Below are 20,346 nucleotides of genomic sequence, written 5' to 3' on the forward strand. Positions count from 1 at the left end.
CCCTCCTCTGGGATTCGTGGGGTGTACTCGAAGGGGGCCAGTCTCTCCCTTGTGTCCATGTACCTTGGCCTCCGCTAGATGTTACTGTGCCCTCCAGTGGCTGATGGGGCCGTCTGTCGGAAAATCGCTGGCCCGTGTGTCCGGGACCCTGATACACGGCTCGGTCACCTTCTTTGCTACCCTAGGAGACTCCAAGAGAAGCGGCCCCTATGACGAGCTGGTAAAAAATCCTTTTGACAGGTATTGGGGGGTAACTTCTGTCTACCGGGGTCGAGTCTGTTGTGGCAGGGCAGACACATGCCCCTATAACAGGCCGGGGGTGGGGGCACACCCCGCCTCCTTTCCTGTCTGTTTGGATGTACCCCTTTCCAGATAGGGGCCCCTGGATGCAGGGACCCTGGGTGCAACCCCTTGTCCCAGCTTCAGCACTGTTGACTCCCCACACGGGACACTGAAAGTGTCCTAGTTCACTTGGGTCTGGGGGGTGGATCGGGCACAAGCCCCTATGTGATCCCAGGGGCCCTGAACCCGCAGTTCCGCTCCTCCTTCATATTCGCCCTGCTGCATGGCCCCCCTCCCACCCCAGGCCAGCGGCCCCCACATCCTGTGACACCCTTCACGTGGGAGTAACCAGTTAACCAGCGAGTTATTACGCAACCCCCCTGGGAGGGAGTGTACAATGCTCTTCCTCCACTATCGAATCTCTTGTCTCCCTGGCCCACCCAGGTGGTGCCCCACTATGTGAGGGGTGGGGGGGAATGAGGTACGGTCTATCCGCCGATCCTGCTGGAGGCTGGGCTCTGTCCGCTGCTTCAGCCATTTTCCACTGTTCACTCCCCTGCTGGAAGAGAGAGGTGGTCCCTGCTCGCTGGGGGGGCAAAGGGGGATTGGTGTAAGAGAGTGGGCGAGGCCCACGGGCGGCTCCTGCCTCACCGGGAGGTGGGGGGTCACCGATCTGGCCCCTGCCTCGACAGAGCGACTGCAAGGGAGCCCCCAGCCAAAAGGAAAACAATGCCCCCTAGGCAACAATAGGAATCCGCCGCCGAGGTTCCCGGAAACTCCTCACTGGTTGTGCCTCCCACACTGCAACTGGTGCCCTTCATTGCCCCCCGCGACTATGCCTATGCACGGGGGGGGTGGGCCTGAAAAGCCACCCACTCCTCTGAAGCGGGACCCGTCGGCCCCTCAAATACCCCCCAGGTGGAGCGACGAGGGGGTCTGCAGCAACTTCTTTGATGGCCTCCCGCGATTTTGGGGGCCCGCCGAGATGGGCGGGCTAGCTCGGCTGCTTGCAGCATGCGCCGTAGTGTTCGTGCCTCCTGGAGCCCTTCTCCAGTTCGGGGCTGCTTCATTCCCTGCTGTGACGTTGGCGGTCCTATCCTGTGCTTCCGTGCACCCAGGCTTCACACAGCCTGCAGGAGATATGGCATCCTTCGATGGGGGCTTCTTGGGGGCGGGAGGGCTCAACCCGTAATAAGGTCCTCGATGGAAGAGCTGATCAGGGACTGCTGCATCTCGGCGCCCCCTGGTGGCCGTCCAAATATATTTTCTTTTTAAATCTTGTTGCTGGGGGCTGCTGTGCACACTTAACCCAAGCCAGGTGCTGCAAAAGTGGCTCTAGAGAGGGGAAAGCGTAGTATAGGGCTTCCTTTTTATAAAATGGGCCGGGGCCTAATCCGCTCTGGGGGCGGGATGGGAGGCGGGTAGGGCTTCCGACCAGGAAATGGCCTAATGCAGCGATCGGTGTCCAGGGCACAAGCGTGGGATTGCGTATAATGGGGAAATCTGGAGAACCAGAGTTTTGCAACAATTTTTATGGCGCTTCCAAGGATGCTGGTGCAGATCTTTGGTCCTTCCCTGAGCATCATGCTTTCCAGGAGTGCTATTAAACTTCCAGCAGTAAACAAGGTGAGCAAGTAATTTTATTTGCTTTCGTCCCTCTTGAGAGGCAGTAATGATGCGAGTGGTCAGAAATGCGAGACAGACACATGTATAGTTTTCTCACATGTTGCCATTTTATTCAATAAAAAAGGTGAGACAAACGCCCATCTTTCTCTGGCGGAACAAGGATCTCCCTGCCTAACAAACATAAGGCTAATGTAAAATGACAATGTCCAAAAGGTTTCTGACCCTCACACTAATATACACAGCAACATTTTTATAGGAATTGCTTCACTGTTTTAAACTCCACAAAACAACATATGAATTCAAACTCAAAAGACCTTGTGACTAGGGTTGGATCCTGGATCAAAACAAAGTTCCACTCAATGTAGAAGTCTTTTCCATTCAATATATCCTTTAACTTGGCAAAGTGACTATCGGCTTCCAAAGGTTTGCTCATACTTCAAAGCAATTGTTATTGTTTCCACAACGTCCTGTTTGGTAAAGTAACACTTTAGTCAGTATGGCTCATTCAAAAGAAACACTTTAGTCATGATGAACAATCACTTTCGGTTATGCAACCGTTTATCAAAACAAGATGATGGCATTGACTTTTTACCACAACCACAGTGCTTTAAATAGTCTTCATCATCCTGATATAGGGGCCTGCCAGTACGAACTACAGTTGGTCCCTTTCCTGGTTTACTTGCCTGCCATGTTAAAACTTGTACTACTACAATTTGTACTTTCTTGTAAGGCTTTTTTCAAACTCTCCAGACTATAAACATCAATGGGGAGATTTGAACCAATGACTGCTTCTCTGGTTAGTCTTTTGACTTCTAACACAATTGGTTAACCTCATCCAAATGGATATTTCACAGAAGGATAATGATTCTCTTGTTGGTCTGTTTGCCTTGTGCAATGCAGGTTACAGTTATCGCCCCCTTAATCCCTTTTAAAAGGATGGCTTTGCTCCATACGGCCTTTGATTTCTGTCTGCCAACCTTCTGGCTGCTAGCAATGTGGCTTAAAACTTTCTCCCTCTGGACATCTTTCTGTGAGTATTGTATCCAAATTAGCTTGGTATCACTCTTCTGTTGGTTTGACAATGTAGGTTACAAGGGTCTCCTAATTAATATCACTGGTTAGGAGAGTTGTGCCCAATTTGTTTATATATCTGTCGCCTCCTGCTTTGGCAATGTGGGTTACAATGTCCTTCTATTTGAAATCCCTCCTTAGGTGAGTTGTGTCCACTTTGCTTTATTATCAATTTCCTTTGACCTTGGCAATGCGGGCTACAATATTCCCCTATTCGGAATCCTTTAGTAGAAGAGTTGCATCCAGTTCACCTTAGCTCAAGTCTCTCGTGACCTTAGTTCAATTTCTCTTCGGGACCTCCTCTGCTTCATACAGCTTCAGCTGGTCTATCGCTGCTTGCGCTGACCTTCAACTGAGCTTTTGCAGCTTCAGGCATTCTCTGGTGTGAATTTGATTCTGGAGCAGTTCACGGTGTGTAGAGAGCTTCTCTCAAGGTGTGGCTGACTTCAATACCGCTTCCTAATGAGCATCCTCAGCATAGCCAAGCAGTCGCAACTTCTGCCACGTCTTGCTGCCACAAGGGCAATTTAAGCTTCTCCCTGCTGCTTCTTCCTCGCCCGCACCTGAAAGGCCTTCAAATGTTTAAAGGCACGCTCAACTTGACTGCTCACCACCGTTTACTAACTCTGGGCCCCTCTTCCTCGTCTCTGGTCCATAATGTTTTTATTTCTTTCATTAATTAATCCAATCTGATTGGGTGATTGAGAGGATTTACACTTAAGGGAGGGTTTTAAAGGAGTTGATGTTTCCCTTGGATCTGAGATCTAAGCATAAGGTAGAATCATACATACTGTATGTTCTAATTTTAACTTCCTGATTCCCCCTGTGTACCATTGTCAAGTTTGTTAAAAGCATCTTCATTCTTGACGCTTTGGGTTATTCTGGGAGCGGGAGCCTTGCATTGGGGAAATCTCACCCTCCAAAGAGGATGAATACTGCGTCTCTCCTAACGGAGTCACCACATTCCTATGACAGCCGTCTCCTCTCATGTGGTCCTCCCTCCTGATATCACGCCCAGGGTTAGGATCAGGTAGCGGCTGCCTTTCCATGGCCATATGGGAGGAGATGACGTTTTGTGATGACGCTGCAGGATTCATCAGTGACCACAGCATCCAGTCTCACTCCAAGCATAAGTCAGAAGTGATCAACCAATTGCTGACCATCATTCCAAGCACACCATGACTTAGGGAGGGCTCATTATATACACAAATGAAGAGCATCCAGAGCATCTCAGACTGGCATCTGTAGCCCCTCAGGTCTTCAAAGCAACATTGGCAACCTTTGTTTTTTTTTTAAATCACAGAGGCAGCCAAAAATAATCCCAACCAGGTTAAATGGTGTCCAGGGTGGGGAAGCCATTTTACACATAGAAAAGACACCACCAGCCTATACATGCACAGGGGGGGTAGCCTCTTGGGACACTGCAAGGTACCTTTAGTAGCAGTCCTGTCTTGGGCATCACAATGTCTCTAATGAAAAGCACAAACACAGAGGTACTCTGATTTTGGATTTAGCCTGGTAGAGAGGAAAATTAGTGAGAAACCAGCAGCATGTACAGAGAATTACTGCATCAGGCAAAAATTGGGCGTTCTACCTAACCACTGGACTACTAATTTGTTGGGTTATTCTTATTTCGATAGCATACGCTGTTGCTTGCTTGTTGCTGTTGCTTGTTGCTACCAGTAAATGGTTGTGGATTTGTTTTTACACTTTTTGTTGTTGTTCCTATTGATTATAAATGAGTTTGTTAGGACAGTTTTTCTGAAGTGCAATTAAGGGCTTAGTAAAACCATTCAAATGAGGCAATACAAGACTCGACTTAGTATAAGGCTGTACCACCTGAGTTCATGGCAGCGTAGATGCAGCAGCCAGGCTTATTTTAGGAAGGAGAGAGGGCTGTAGAATCAGTACAATGAAATTGCAATACAAGTGGTTCAAAGAAACAATGAAACACTACGTATTACAATGTCTGTGTACTGATTCTACAGCCTTCTACCCCTCCTAAGATAAGCCTGGCTGCTCTGTCTACACTACCATGATCTCAGGTGGTACAGCCTTATACTAAGAGTTGAGTCATGTACTGCCTCAGTTAAATGGTTTTACTAAGCCCTTAGTTGGAAAAACTGGGAGGTGGTGTTGCCTTGATCTATAGATACTTTTTTCAGCTCTGGCAAGTCATTAATGTGACCATACCAGACTGTGAGTTTCTGCTTGCCAATCTCACAATGGACGCCAATACTACCATCAATATTGGTCTTATTTATCTCCCACCTAATAAGATGCCTGACTTCTTGACGCATCTTGGTGATGCCATCCTTCCTTTTCTCAAACTTAAAATCGTGTGACTGGTTGGACTTGTCTTCAATGTGGTTGGTGTGATATGGCTCATTATTTATGAAACCTGCTCTCATCATGTAATGGGAAAACATTCTGCTTAATTCTGTGACTATCAGTCATGCTATGATGGATATTTGTTATTGGTTTTCTGTAAAATGTTGGTTTGTTTTCAGCGATGCAAATATCATTAGCATTTGGAATAATGGAAAAGGCATTCCTGTTGTGGAACACAAAGTTGAGAAGGTATATGTTCCAGCTTTGATCTTTGGCCAGCTGTTAACTTCCAGTAACTATGACGATGAAGAAAAGAAAGTGACTGGTAAGAGTTTTGTGATTGATATCCCTGACTTTTTTTTTATTTAAATAAAGAATTTTTTTTTTGTTACAAGGCACGACTTTAAATTTAAAATCATCCTTTCTCTTTTTTACAATTAATGTTTGAGATATGAGAAATAGTTCTGCCTAGACTGTCCTGCAATTATATTGGTAAAGCATTTTCTTCTATTCTCTTGCAGTGTTGTAGCACTAAAAATGTCTGGTTTTGCCATTACCCAGTAGCACTTGTTTATTGACATTTGGGGGGTGGGGGTGTGTTAATGGGAACAACCTTCTTTGCATGTACTCAAATAAGTGACCTGCAGTTAACACAAGAAAATCTAGGTCTCCCAGCTAGGTTATTTAACTGATTTAAGATTTGTTAAGCAATTTGCAATCCCTTTCACGTTTCGATATTAGCATCACATTAACATGCCAAACGTCATTTTTCACCGCCCTCTGCTGAGGGGTGTGGAACGCTCTTGTCTATAGGTAACCAAAAGTAAAACCAAACTCTCTGAGCCAAATTGTAAATCCTGCATCCGGGCCACCTCAGAAGCAAAAGGAAGCCATCTTCCCAAGCGAGCAGCAGATGAGTATTCCCGCGCTACCATCCCCAGCCGCATTTACCTGAAGCTGCTTCGTCCCTTACCGGTAGCTGCAACACTGTTTTCTGGCACAACTCGCAGGGGCAATGGCTGCCATGAAAAGGTTGAAGGGGCTGCCATGAAAAGGTTGAAGGGACTATGTGACGTTCCCTTCTACCTTGATGTGACTATGGTAGCCACCTTGGTTTGTAGTTAATTTTTAACATTGAGAAACAACAACTTTGCTCTTTTGCAACGTAAACTATTAGCACCCTGATGAGTATGCCAGGATGCTAATAGCAGTAAATCCCTCCTGGGTGTGGGCGTTACCCGGTGAGCAAAAAACATCTAGCTGTAAATGTAGTTTTGGCTAAACATAATACATTAAGACACAACGTATGTAGATAATCTGGAAAGGACCAGAGACTGACCATATCAACTGCTTAGCTTAAATCATACCCACTACCTGGTTGTAGGTGCAGTACATATGAAGGGAAGGAGTGGCCAGAAAATGTGAGTCATAAACAGTCAAACACATTTACATTGCCGTTGATGTATGGCATTTTTAACCCTGAATAGTCACAGCAATTATCTTTTATTTCAAGTACACCGCAGAAATAATGGTACAAATGTACCCCATCCAAACTGTGTGATCATGTGATACCTAAAGGGGTAAAGGGGTAAACACTCAGCCAATAATTTCCAGTGTGTGTCATCACAGGTTGGGATACAATTAGTCCTACATTGCCAGACCCGGGAAGTCTCATTACAGTCCTTGAGATCCAGTGTTGCAAAATAACCAACAGCTGTGTACAGTAACTCAGTGTAAGTGTGAAATTTGGTCATTGCCAGTTTTCTAACTGGCTCTTTGCTCATATTAATTTAGGCTCAACTCACTTGTTGTTATTTTTCTGCATCAGCCTTGTTCATGCTGATTATGCGGTCTGTTTTTATTGACATAACCATATGAGTTCCGGACAAAAGTCATTGTTATAGCCACTGGCAACGCTGTATTGTATTCCTCCAGTCCTTCTGTGGACTGATAGTTCTTCCTAACCAAGTAAAAGCATTCAATGCATTCCTCTTTTGATAAATTGTCATTTAGGAGCTAAACTTCTGGCACTCTGGTATTCTATTCACATCTCTTTGCCTCTATTCTTCAATACCTACTTTATTCCTTAATCATTTATTCTTTTAGTAACCCTATGTATACTGGCTTTCTGGACAGTATTTAAATCAATCTACATTGACCTGGTTGTGATTTTGTGCAGTTCTTTTAATGTTTTATGGTCCATTAGATATTGCTCTGGTAATCGCTGGGTATTGTATCTTTCTTTTGAAGATTGAAAAGAGACGTCGACCTGGGCGTGACTTCTAGTTGGTTGTTTAATGCAGAGCTAGTTTACTGAGTATATATTGCTATTGATACGCTAAGCGCATTATCGCAAAGTGTCTTTGGCTGTCTCGACGACTACTCGACATCCTCTCCATGGCTGACCTTGCTTCGCTGACTCCACACCTCCAACCACTCAACGGCTGCTTTCGGCTTCACTGTAGAGTGTGAGGACACGTTTTCTTCTGACTTTCTTTTTTTTTTTTTTTTTTAAACCCTCTTCCTTTTCATTCCGTCTGGCTTCTTTTTCCCTCCGTTATGAAGCGAACATCTTTTTAAATTATGTAATGGTGAATACCCTTAGAAGGACACTCATAAAGAGTGCAGTTGGTGCCTCCCTCGTGACCACGAGGAGCAGCGCTGCAAGGCCTGTAAAACGTTTCGGGCCACAATTCTAAGACAGGCGCAGCAAGCGTTGGACTGCCTGTGCCATGCAGGCTGAGAGTCACTCTCCTGTCGGAGTCTCAGACTAGGAGTCTATTGACAGCTATGGCTCTGATTCAGACGCCATAGACGCAGTTGTGGAGTCTGATTCCCACGTGTTTGTCCCCGGCCCCGATAAGTATTCGGCCGGGAGTCCGATAGGGACTCTACCCCACCCTGAGTGGACCACTGCAGGTGCGCATATGTGGTGCAGATCTTCCTTTTGGAGGGCAGAGTTTGTGCACTCAACTGAATTTAGAATAAGGAGTCGTGCAGCCATTCCAGAAGAGGAGCCAAGTATCCTGTGTAACTGTGCAGACGACTGAAGACCCGAGGAAGAATCATGAAGAGGCCTAGCCACTGCTGTCTAGGGATGCCCCGCTGGACTACCTGATCTCACAAGACCCTTGTAGGTGCTCTGACCCTTTGCACTAGTGGGCCCAACCCATCACAACGTCTTCTCAGAATCCTGCAGCTTGGAGCCTTCAAGAGTATCCCTGGGCCACCGGTGGTCCAGGGACACTTTTGATGGCTCCAAGCTGCAGCTCTGTTTTGACCAGCTCCATTTTGGACCAGCTGGTCCTGCAAGTAGCCTTTCCACGTTTCAGCGCCACAGCATCGACGGGTCCTGTTCTAGAAGACTTCTTTGCTCGTGACTGAGAAGCCTGCTGCAGCCCGTGTGAGGTGACTGTCGCTGGAACCTGCCATCCCCCATCTAGTTGTTCTAAAGAGTCTTACATTGGTGCCTGCTGCATGTCTCCACTGGAAAACTTTGTACTCGGCTCCTGCACCCGAGTGCTTGAGGCGTTAGGAACAGTCATTTACCTGTAAATCAGCTTTGAAAGACTTCTGAATCAATCTTCACTCGCACAGGAAGATTTCCTAACTTTACATCAACTTAAAAATGTACTTTGCTAACTTTTGGGCATAACACCCCATTCAATTTAGGGTTAGGGCTCCCATTCCTGTGGACTGTTGATACCTTTGCCTAATTGCTTACTTATTCCTTGCAGATATTGGTGTGATACATATCTAAAGTTGGTTAATACAAAGCATATATGTTTTATATTTAGAGTTGTGTGGCAATATTACCTGCTTGATTCATTTTTAATAGTGTGTTTTTCGGCCTATAATCGAGTATTTTTGTACTTAGTCTTCATCTAATTATTGTGTATTTCACTGTTGACTCATTGTGGACCCCTGATGCCACTCGCCTCTCCCGAGACTTAGCCTTGGCCACGCTCTACATTTACCTTGATTGGTTTGATTCAACTCCCAGAATTCCGATTACTAGGGTGGCCTCCTAAGCTTTATCCACCAGGTCAGAGTTTGGAAATCCATCTTAACAGCGCTCAACACACTGCTTAACATCATTAATGCCCCCATTGAAAGGCCATTTCCCTGATACCCACAAGACTGATCTCTACTGGTCTTTTGAAAAATACTGCATAGCGTATGAAGGGGGAGGACTCTGGAGACAAAAGCAGGACACCTGCGAGTTACAAAACTGCTTGCACGCTGGCTCTGAGCCAAGGCTGAACTGGAGAGAAACCAGGAGATGGAGAGACGTGCTGCATCGATGGGAGAAAAAGAAGTCGGATATGCAGTGTCCTAGAAACTGGGAAAAGAGTAAGAGGGAGAGTGGTGGCATGACCACAAGAAGTGAGTGGTGGTCCTGGGATCCTAAAAAAAAAATGTTGAGACCGCTTTATCCCCATGAATCCAGCAAGTTATTGAAAGACTTGAGTATCTTCGAATACAGCAGTATAGAGGGAGACACGAAGGAAACCGCAGAAGCCAACATGACGAGAAGAAGAAAAGACCAGGAGAGAACTGAGAATCGGGTAACATTATCCCTACCAGCCAAAGGTAACAGGGAAGACTGGAGACCGAGAACCACTACTGGAAAGCTCCTATTAATCCCAGTACAGATAAAGGGTATAGAATATTGAAACCAGCTTAAGCAGATGCGAATCATTATTGGAATGCTCATATTCATCCCAGTACTGAAAAAGGGACTATAATATTGAAGTACAATGTAGCAGATAACAATCATTATCATGCTCATACTTGTCCTAGTACAGAAAAAGGGACTGCAAGATTAAAACCCAAGGAAGTAGATTGGAATCATTATTGGGATGCTCATACTTGTCCCAGTGCAAATAAAGAGACTATACTCCTACGTCCCGTCCCCTTTCCTCCATACTTGTGGACATCTCTCCGTCCTGTGGGATGGGACCGGAGCACTTTGTAAAAAGCATCCACATTTTTTTCAAAAATGTGTCCCTCCTCTTTCCACCGCAGGGCCCGGCACGCGGCCGTAACCCCGCCCACCTTGGCTCTGCCCCGCGCATCAGTCCTTTTCTCTGCTCGATCGGGGCCGGACGTACTTGAAGATTTTCTTCCCTTTTTTCCTCTCTGACTCTCGCTAGCGTTAGTTTACTAGTCTGTCTTTCAAATTAGACTTTCCAGATTGTTCATCGTGTCGCTTCACGAGGGCGGATCCCCATCCTCTTTGTTTAGAGTGTTTGGGTCCGGAACACCGTTGGAACTCCTGTTTTTACTATGACTCCCTTTCGGTCCGGGCACTTCAACGTCGGTTGGAGCGGTGGGAGGAGGTGTTCCGACGAACTCCTCCTTCGCATTTTCAGGCGTTCATTGACGAGAAGAAGAAACGTTCGGTAAGTTCTTTACTTTTCAGAGCACCCCGGCCGGGGGATACCTTTCCGGGTTCCTCTCGGTCTGGGAGGGGCGTTGATCGCTCTGTCACAGGGGCTCGCCCTGAGATGCCCATTGGGCCTAATAATTCTACCGGAGTTTTCTCAGAGGGTCTCCGTAAGTGGCCTGTGAACACAAAGGTCCCTCCTGTGGGGGCTGTTTGTATATCCAATTCTACTGAATCGTGGGATACCGGAGCTCGCTCTGAGGCCTCTTTGTCGGCTTCCCTCAAAAACAAGACCGGGGTGCGCCCCAAGGCCTTGGCTGGGCTGGTTGTTACCGAACGGATGTACGAGGCCCGTGCAGATAAGGCTGTTACCAGGCCTGGGTCTGAGGTCCCTCGTTCAGAGGCTAAAGCTACCAACAGTTCTGAGAGGCCTGACAAGGCTTTGTCGGTGAAAGCGGTTGCTCACCGTTCCTGCTCTTGTGGTGATACCAGATCTGTTGAGGGGGCAAAGAAGCAAAGTTCTTCTTTTACCGGCAGTGCCGAGGTCTTTCCTTCGAAGGCTCAGTTGGCGGTTGGTATGTCACAAAAATATTCCAGACCTCATAGTACCGGATCGGCCGATGTTCCTTATGTTAAGGCTAAGATTAAGACCCCTGATCCATCGACGGGGACCCTTGCCTCACTTCTTCATGTGCCGCAGTTCCCCTCAGATAAGGACAAAATTGCGCCCGTTCCGGCCATTTTAGGTGCTACCCCTACAACTGCGCCATCGGCCTCTGGTGTAGGGCTCGGTCCCTTGGGTGAACCTAAGGTCCCTTGTGCGCATCCTTACTAGCCGGTTTATGATTGGAACGCCCGGATGCCTCTTCCGCACAATGTTTCGTTGACCACGGGGGCGGCTCCTTTGATTTATGTGAATACGTCGGTGGAGGGGCCGGTGTGGCACCCTTCCCCGTTATGTCATTGGATTTGTCCACCTCATGAGGCCTCCTCAGGTTCCGAAGCAATCGCCTGAGGACGCCTTTTTCGGTACATTTCAAGCGCTTATGTGCACCAACCCCATGAGGGAATATTTCAAAGGGCTTTTCAAGGAGATATGTCCACCTGCGCCTCCGGCTCCACCTGTTCCTCCGGTGGTTCCGCCGGCACCTCCCTTCCCCGTGGTGCCTCCCCCGGCTCTTCCGCCTCTGCCTCCATTGTCCCCAGTGGACAAGGCAGTGCCTGACACAGCTCAGCAGGATCCTGACCTGTCGGATGACTCTCTGCGATCAGGACAATGAGGACCTTCCCCGCTCTATCAGAGCCTTTCATGACCGGGTACTGGACATGAGTTTCTTAGATGTTCCGGTGCCCGAGGCACCCGCTCCGCAGGAGGGCGTGCTTTCTGGGGCGTTCACCCTGTCTCCCTTGGAGCGTACCGGCCTGTTCCTGCAGAAGAACGTTCTGGCCGAGGTCCGAAGAGTCTGGGAAAGGCTACACTCGGGAATTTCTCTGCCTCCCTCCTCCACAGTGGTGGCTGCGGCTACGTTGCAATCCAGACCTGCAGCATCCTCTTCCACGACGGCTACTCAGGTCTTGGAAAAGGAGGACAAGCTCCTGGACTCCCTAGGAAGGAAAATCTTTGGCAACTCAGCCTTGCAGCTCAGGCAGGCCAACACTAAGTTGATCTTGGCGGGAGCTAACATGCAGATGTGGAAAGGTCTGTCAGAGTTTGAGGAGCACATCCCGGTCGAGAAGTTGGAAGACTTCAAAGGAGGCCTTTCCGGTGCCAGGGTCTTGGCCCAGGATCTCCTGGAGGCTGCGGCTCATCACGTAGACACCTCGGCTCGGGGCCTGATGCTTGGGGTTGATACCTCACGGCAGGCGTGGCTGCATGCCACTAAATTTTCTAAGGAAGTGCTAGACAAGGTGTTGGACCTTCCATTCGATGGTCAGGAGCTTTTTCATTCTACTACTGATTTAGAGCTCACCAAGACCAAGGATAGCACTCAGACGGCTAAATCATTGTCTGTTCTGGTCAAAGCTCCTTTCAAATCCAAGAGACCAAAGTCGACCCTCCTCTGGTTTTAGGGGCTTCCTCGACCACAAATCTCGCAGAAAGGATACTCCTGCGGGGAATAACCGCCGAAGACCACAACGCACACGGTTTTTCTCCCGCTACTCAGCCTCCTCATCAGGTTCAGGTGGCACTGCCACCGATAAACCTGCCAAATGAGGGTTTTTCGCGCTCGCACCAGACCCCGGTGGGAGGATGCATTGCGTCTCATTGGGAGGCGTGGCAGACCATCACAGAAGACAGATGGGTCTTGTCAGTTGCTCGAGCGGGCCTCCCCTTACCTTTATCCCCTACCCCACCCCTCAACCCTCCTTTTCAGCTGTCGGGCTCACCCTCCCTCAAGGTCGAAGTTTAGAAACTTCTGGACCTCGGAGCTGTGGAACCCGTTCCCCTTGGGGCGAGGGGAGGGCTTCTACTCCCGGCTGTTTACGGTGCCCAAACCCAACCACGCGGGCCTGCGCACCATCCTAGACCTTTCCCAGTTCAATCTTTTCCTACCCCAAGAGAAATTCAAGATGATCACACCCAGCCAGATACGCTACTCCTTACAGATGGGCGATTGGCTCAGCGTTGTGGATCTTCAGGATGCGTATATGCATATCCTGATTTGGAATCCACAAAGGAGATATCTCTGCTTCTCTTTGGGAGAGGAGCACTTCCAGTTTCGGGTGCTTCCTTTTGGCCTCAGCTCGGCGCTGCGTTTCTTCACGAAGATGATGTCGGTGATTGCGGCCTATCTTCGTCTCCAGGGTATCCATGTGTATCCTTATTTGGACGACTGGCTCTTACGCAGCCCTTGTCCGCTGGTAGCAGCGGGCAACCTCCAGTCTCTCCTTCAGCTCCTGTTCCATCTTGGGCTGGCGGAAATCCTCCATGATGGTCTCACAGGACCTGATCTTCCTGGGTTTTCGTTGGATCACGATCGACTGCAGAGTGTATCTGACCAAGGATAGAATGGCGGATCTGTTAGCCACGTGTCAGATGTTTGCGCAGTCGGAGAGCATGTCGGCCTGGTGGTTCCAGAGGCTTCTGGGTCTCATGGCCTCGTGTGTACTGGCTCTTCCTCTTGCTCGTCTCAAAATGAGACGGACCCAGATGGCTCTTCAGAGTTCATGGCGTCAGGCAGTGGATCCGGATTCCATGCGGATAATGATTCCGGATTCCATGGGAGTGGACCTGGATTGGTGGTCATCTCTCAGCAATCTATCGGGTGGCGCGGAGTTTCAGGACCCGGTCCCCATGGTGACGATCACGACTGACTCCTCCCTTCTAGGGTGGGGTGCGACGTTAGATCTTCTTCAGGTCTCAGACCTCTGGTCGCCTCAGGACAAGCTCCTGCACATAATTCATTTGGAGCTTCTGGCGATCTTCCTAGCGCTCAGGGCGTTCAGACCGCTCATTGTCAACAAGGTGGTCCGCAAAAGAACGAACAATGTGGTGTCAATGTATTACAAAAACAAGCAAGGGGGAACGAAGTCTCCTCCCCCCCCTCTCCATCTTTCCTCCCCCCCCCCCCTTGCTTGGCGGCATGTTGCCTGAATTCAAGTCTTTAGAGCATCTGAGTTTGTCTGCGGATAACATGCACATTTTTTTTTAAAAAAATTTTTATACGGTTTTTACAAACCTTTAAAAAGAAAATCACTAAAACATCGGCCAAAACGGACAGTTCCTCATACCATCACCGATCCCAACGAGATGCTCACCCTTCCACATATCAGTCAACCGTCTGCCAGTTTACATTGTGCTCAAACAGCCAGAATTACTTCTGTGGCCGTAAGGGTTTGCATACCGGTTTCGGTGGGTTGTGTGTTTTTTTCCGGTTTGTCTTCTTTCAGCCATTTTTCCAAGTCCTTAAGGAAAGACACTAAGGCAAACGTAAGTCATTGTTCCGATCCCTCAAACATCCGTTGCCACCATTCTTCGGCGCATGATGTTGGTAGTTTCTCAAATATGGGCCCAAAAGTACAAGTTCTCAGAGTATGCAAGTTAGGGCAAAACAATGTTAGATGTTTCAAAGTTTCCTTGCAAGATTTGCAGAAACGACAAGATGATTGTATTTTTGGGTTAAATAGACCTTGACGTTCTTTGGTGTCTATTAGATTCCGTCTGAACCTCAAATATATGGATCTGGAAAACGGGTCCGGAAACTGAGTTGAATAATCTTGAAGTTTGCCGTATGCTCTAGCCTCTCCCGGGACCTCAGCCATCATTCTGCTGTTACTTCTTTGTTCACAAGTTAAGTGCCAGTCCCAGCTCCACACTTTTATTTTTAGGTAGGTCTGGATTTTCTAACCGCATGATTGGGTTGACATCGTAGAATTCCATAATCTTGTGACAGTATTTCTGCCACATTGCTAGGGTAGTACATCCTGACTCCTTATTAGGATTTACTGTATCAAACTGCAGTACTGGTTTCATTGCGTTGCATTTCCTAAAAAGGCATAGAATGTTCCAACTCATCCTTGCGTGCATAGATATTAGCCCCAATTCGTATCTAATACAGGCAGTTGACGTTCCACGAGGCAAGTGTAGCGCTCTTGCCCAAAAAATGTTCTCAAGCGTTTTCCATAGCTTGTGAGAGCAATCCAAGGCATTTTCGGCACCGTAGATTATCGCTGGAACCGCTTTTTGTTGGAAAAGCGCCACGACTGGTTTTAGCGAGAATTTCCCGTATTGCTTATTTATGATCGCTGCTTGGCACGCTAGTTGGCGACATTTAGATTTAGCTAAGTCAGCCCATGAGGTGTCGTCTAAGTTTGCGCTTATTCTAATGCCCAAGTATCTGCTGTCACATACAGTGTCTATCTGTCTTTCCAAGAAACCAAACTTGTTTCTTCTGATTTTTTTTTTCACAGATCGTACATTTTGTAATGTTAATATCTCGTATTTTTGTTTGTTGATTTGCAAACCTTTGCGCCGGACATATACTTCTAGAGCGTCCAGTTTTCTTTGCAGACCGATGGCTGTCATGTCTAGTAGTATAAGGGCGTCCGCATAAACAAACTTATGAGTGCCGTTCATTTTTGGCGGAAATGAAGAAACTTCACTAAGGGCTTTGCCGACGTCCGATAAGAACAAGTTGAAGATGATTGCTGCAAGCGGACATCCCTGCTTTACGCCTTTAAAAGTTTCTATGGGCTTGGAGAGAGTCCCCTTTCGGTCCAACCTGATCCTGATATTTGTGTTCAAATGTAGCTCTCTGATTGCTTCAACAAGACTGGTTGGACACTTCCAAGCTCTTCGTTTTTTCCAGAGGTTCCTCGATCAACGCTATCAAAAGCGCGAGAGAAATCTATAAGAGCTAGGTGTATTTTAGTGTTAAGTTTTATGGCTTCTGTCTTAAAAAGATTCAGGAATAAGAGGTTGAGGCCACACCCCACGCCCTTCACAAACCCATCCTGTCTGGGATCGATGTGCTTACTCTCGCCCACTTCAGTAACATCTGCTGTAGTAAGGTCGCATAAATTTTGCCTATCACGTCCAGCAGGGCAATTGGTCTATAATTTCTGGGATTTGCCCTATTGCCCTTCTTGAAAATCGGCACTATAATGGCACTCTTCCAGGACATTGGTGTAATACATTTGTCAGATATTCTTTGGAAGAGTGTCATGCAAAAATCGCCCACACCTCTGGATTACGCTTGATGGTAAAATTAGTGAGCCCATCCGGTCCTGGGGCTCTGGATGCGTTCGCTCTTTGAATTACAGCTAGAATGTCTTGAAGGTCGAACTTTAGATCCCATTTTGTCAATACTGACTGATAAACGTCTTCTGTGCATCCCTCCGCACTAAACATTTCAGTGTAAAAGGCAGTCCACATTGCTTCAGAAATTGCGGTTGCCTGTAGCGAATCTTGTGGGGCGAATTTGTTGTTAATAATCCTACAAAAGTCAGCTGAGTTTTTCTTTGACAGTTTGGAAATCATTTTTTCAGTCATTTTGTAACATTAGGACCTTTGTGGGACTTGCACCAATTTCTGAAGGCTTGTTTAATTGATTTTTTCTTCGAAGTGAGCACAGATGCCTCTATGTACTCTGTAGACAACTTTCGCAACTCTTGTCGCATCAATCTTTTGCGCTGTTGAAGTTGTAAATCAAAGCTATGTTTGTGGACACATTTTTTGTGTTTTAGCCCTTGTGTGTGTTCTGTGAAGTCTGTTAGTAGCTGGCGGTGCTTGATTTAAGTTTGTCACAATTTTATTTACATCTGCATCAGCAAGTTCTAGACGAATTCTGCTGGAACGAATGGACACGTCGTGTGTCCAAGCTGAACTATGTTACACCTGACGCATTTATACTTAGTTTCGCCATATCATGGTCGCTGTAGGTCATTGGTTTAATCTCAAATCGCGATACTCGTGTTAAAACCGCCTCTGATACAAACATACAGTCTAATACGGAGTGTTGGTTCATTCTTCTCCATGTTGAATTGGCTGGGATGTCACCTGTCTCTTTGCCGTTCATCATTGACAAGCTTCTCGCTTCCATTTCTTGACACCATTTGGAGGCCGCGTCTTTAGAGGCCGTAGAGCCCACTGCCCCACTTCTCTTATTTTCATGCTTCGTGCACTCAATATTGAGATCTCCGCAGATGATTAGATTGAGATGTTCTTCTTTTTCAAAAAGTCCATCTATTACTGTGGTTATTTGATCAATAAAGTGGTTAGTTTCTATCGCAGAGTGATTCCAGTAGACGTTGAAAATGTCCAAGTCAACAAAATTTCAGCCCATGGCATTTCTGAGACACACCCTTGCTCTTTGTATGAAGGGAGAAATGTTGGTAGATGAGATGATTCTAAGGCTGGTAGATTTTCGTGCCGCAATCAGCCCAGCCATATGTCTTCCTTTTAATTTTCTTATGGCAGGGTTATGTGCAATTTCAAAGTCCTGCAAGATAGGATTTTGAGATAGCAATGTTTCCTGTAGGCAAACCAAGTCTAGGTCTTGTAGCCAAGGTGTGTGGAAAAGATGACTAAATCCTCTAGTGTTCCACAAACCGAACTTGACTGAGGATCCTGTTGTCGACGCTTCGCATTATAGATTCGGTTTGCCGTTTTAATACAGCGGCAATCCAATTCCAGTTGTTCGTCACGTTTGGTTTGTCAGCATCAACTCCCACTACACTTGGTGATTGTGAAGGTCCGTTGATAGTTATTTTTATATAATCGTCGTGGTTGGGGAGATAAGTCTTCTCAAGTACAGAGGGGTCTACGGTTTGCACGTGTTCAAAGTTATCCGTTCAGGTACACTCTTCCCCAAAAAGGCTTTTACCGTTCTGCTTCGGACCAGGGTGTTGTAGATAGGATTTCTCTTCCCAAGTCCTTTCAGTTGACTTATAAATGTCAAATCCAAGAGATAACAAAATCGGGTTAGCTTCTAGTATTGTTTCAAAGATTATTTTCGACTTTATATGAAGGATTACTTTATCGTCTCTTTTATTGTCAAAAAATTCCACAATTCTCAGATCATCTGATACTATTGTTCGAAGGTTTGGAATTAGTTGAAACAAATGCAGCACGTTGTGGCGGTTTAGTATCAAGTTGTCTTCGTTATCTTTTCTCTCTAAAGTCACCTTATAAAGAGTTGCCATCTCTTTTTTGTCTGATGAAAATTTGGCGTCATTCTTTGATAGTCGTAGAGGGTTTTTCAAATCATGGATTGAAATCTTGGAAGTGCGTCCAAGAGGTTGTGTTTTATCTGACCTCGGGCCTTCATGCAGTCTTAAGTTGTTTCTAGATTGAGCATTCTCAATACTGGACGGCTTACTGCAGGGGGTCAGTGGCAAAGTTCCCTTTGGATTTCCCGAGATGTTTGACGTTTTGCCAGACTTAATTAGTTGCTTTCGTTTCTCCTCCATTTTTAGAAATATGGGAGAGCACGGTCCTTCGTTTGTTTGAATGGAGGCCGTCTTTTTTCGCATCGTACTTTTATGATGGTTTGAGCGGCTTTTCGCTATGTTCAGAATTGCGTTTCCGTTCGATGGTGCTGAGTCGCAATCAGTCATTTCACTGATCATAGCCTCCGCTGAAGAAGTCTTTTTAGCCTCTGTTAGTTCTTCGTCATCGTATGTAGATAAGTTTGTTAGATCGATCGATTGATTCCTCTCCCACCATTTCCTCCTCATCCTCATTGACCACAAGCATTTTTGCGTCAGTTAAAACTTTTTTGTCCATTCCAGCTGTTTGTGTTGACTGTTACGTTAACTGTTTTCAGATTACGTAAAAACTTTCTTGAATTTGTTCCCCGTCTTGTTTTTTTCAGTGTTTGATTTTTTGTTTTTTTCATCCTCACGCTGTTAGAAGCCAGATTCGCAACTTTCAAGCGTGCCTGGTTTTAAGTATTCTTTAAAATGTCAAAAACAGGGCGAGGTTTTCCTACATCCACTGAGGCTGTTTGCAACTGTCGAGTTGAGGTCAAAAGCGTAACATTTTGTTCAGCTGGCAAGGTGGAGGCTACCAATTGCGGAGCCACCACCTTATTTAACAAGTTTAGGCTGACGTCGGAAGATTGGAGGCCCTCCTTGCTATTAGCGGAGGAGGTGGGTGTCTGGGGGTTAGAAAGGGCCAAATTACTGGACTCTCGACTAAGTAGTAACGCTTCCGTAGAACTATTTGGTCGAAGTGGGAATACGTCACTCTGCTCTTGCAGGCCTTCTCTTGTCGAGGGATTTCTCTCCCGTACACCCCCTTTTTTAGTTTGCCGATCTCTGTTGTCATTACAGACTTGGAGGGATTCTGGGACATTAGAGACCACCAGTGTCGTGAGACAGTCAGGCGCAGACAACATTGGGTCCACTTGGCATCCTGAACTGTTCGTGGGAGGCGTATGCGTCCCTTCCTGAGAAAGTTTTATGTTTCAAGATGCTCAGTGCCTCCCTAGCAACTTCCGCCAGAAGTTTTTTTTCCATGTTGTTCTTTTTTAACTGTGTGTTTATGGTGTCAGCCATTCGATCATGTTTGAGCGATAAAATCTGTAAGTCGTCTTTAAGTTGATTACAGTTTTTTCCCAGGTCTACAACCTTTGTATTCAGAATGGCTACTAATGTTGTAAGGTCTTTAGTATTTTCATTTAAATGCTCGTACAATTTCGTAAATGGAGCCAGAGTGATAGCCATAGACGATATCATTGTGGTTTGGATCTCGTTTATCCAGTTGACATTGTCAGCAAATGACACTCATTTTTGACCCCTGTCGCGTCGTATGTGTGCGTGTTTTGGCAGCTCGTGCTTTTAACTTGGGCTGCTCAGTCTGCCAGTACTCATCCGAGGAGTAGTTGGTAGAAGATGAGGAGGATACCAATTTTTGCGTAATTGTGTTCGAACTAAGTAATCTGTTTGCCAGATGCCTCTCCTCTGTGTAGGCGGATGATTGTGGACTCCCGCCTCTTTTCGGTTTTGTCCTTTGTGAACATAGAGGACTGCCAGAGCTACTGACAGCTGTTTTTCTTCGTTTTGTAACGATCATTCTTTGAGGCGTAATTAGTTGTAAGTCTTCATGGGAGAAATGTTCAAAACTTGTATTTGACGGCTGTAAGTTGGTTGTGGCAGTCGCATTGGGACAATATGTCTGGGCGCGTTCTTTGTTGATGTGGGTT

General features: G+C 46.6%; 1 protein-coding gene across 2 annotated transcripts in view; it reads left to right on the plus strand.

Annotated features, from left to right (window-relative positions):
* TOP2B (DNA topoisomerase II beta) overlaps positions 1 to 20,346 on the plus strand; it is a 934,132-nt gene that overhangs the window by 279,795 nt on the left and 633,991 nt on the right. For both annotated transcript variants that reach the window (XM_069648849.1, XM_069648850.1), the window contains exon 5: positions 5,490 to 5,635. In XM_069648849.1, the coding sequence (XP_069504950.1) occupies positions 5,490 to 5,635 (146 nt within the window). The remainder of the gene's footprint in view (positions 1 to 5,489; positions 5,636 to 20,346) is intronic.

The sequence above is a fragment of the Ambystoma mexicanum genome, chromosome 2q (genome assembly GCF_040938575.1).
Source record: "Ambystoma mexicanum isolate Mex_15411 chromosome 2q, UKY_AmexF1_1, whole genome shotgun sequence".
In the NCBI taxonomy this organism is placed as follows: Eukaryota; Metazoa; Chordata; class Amphibia; order Caudata; family Ambystomatidae; genus Ambystoma; species Ambystoma mexicanum.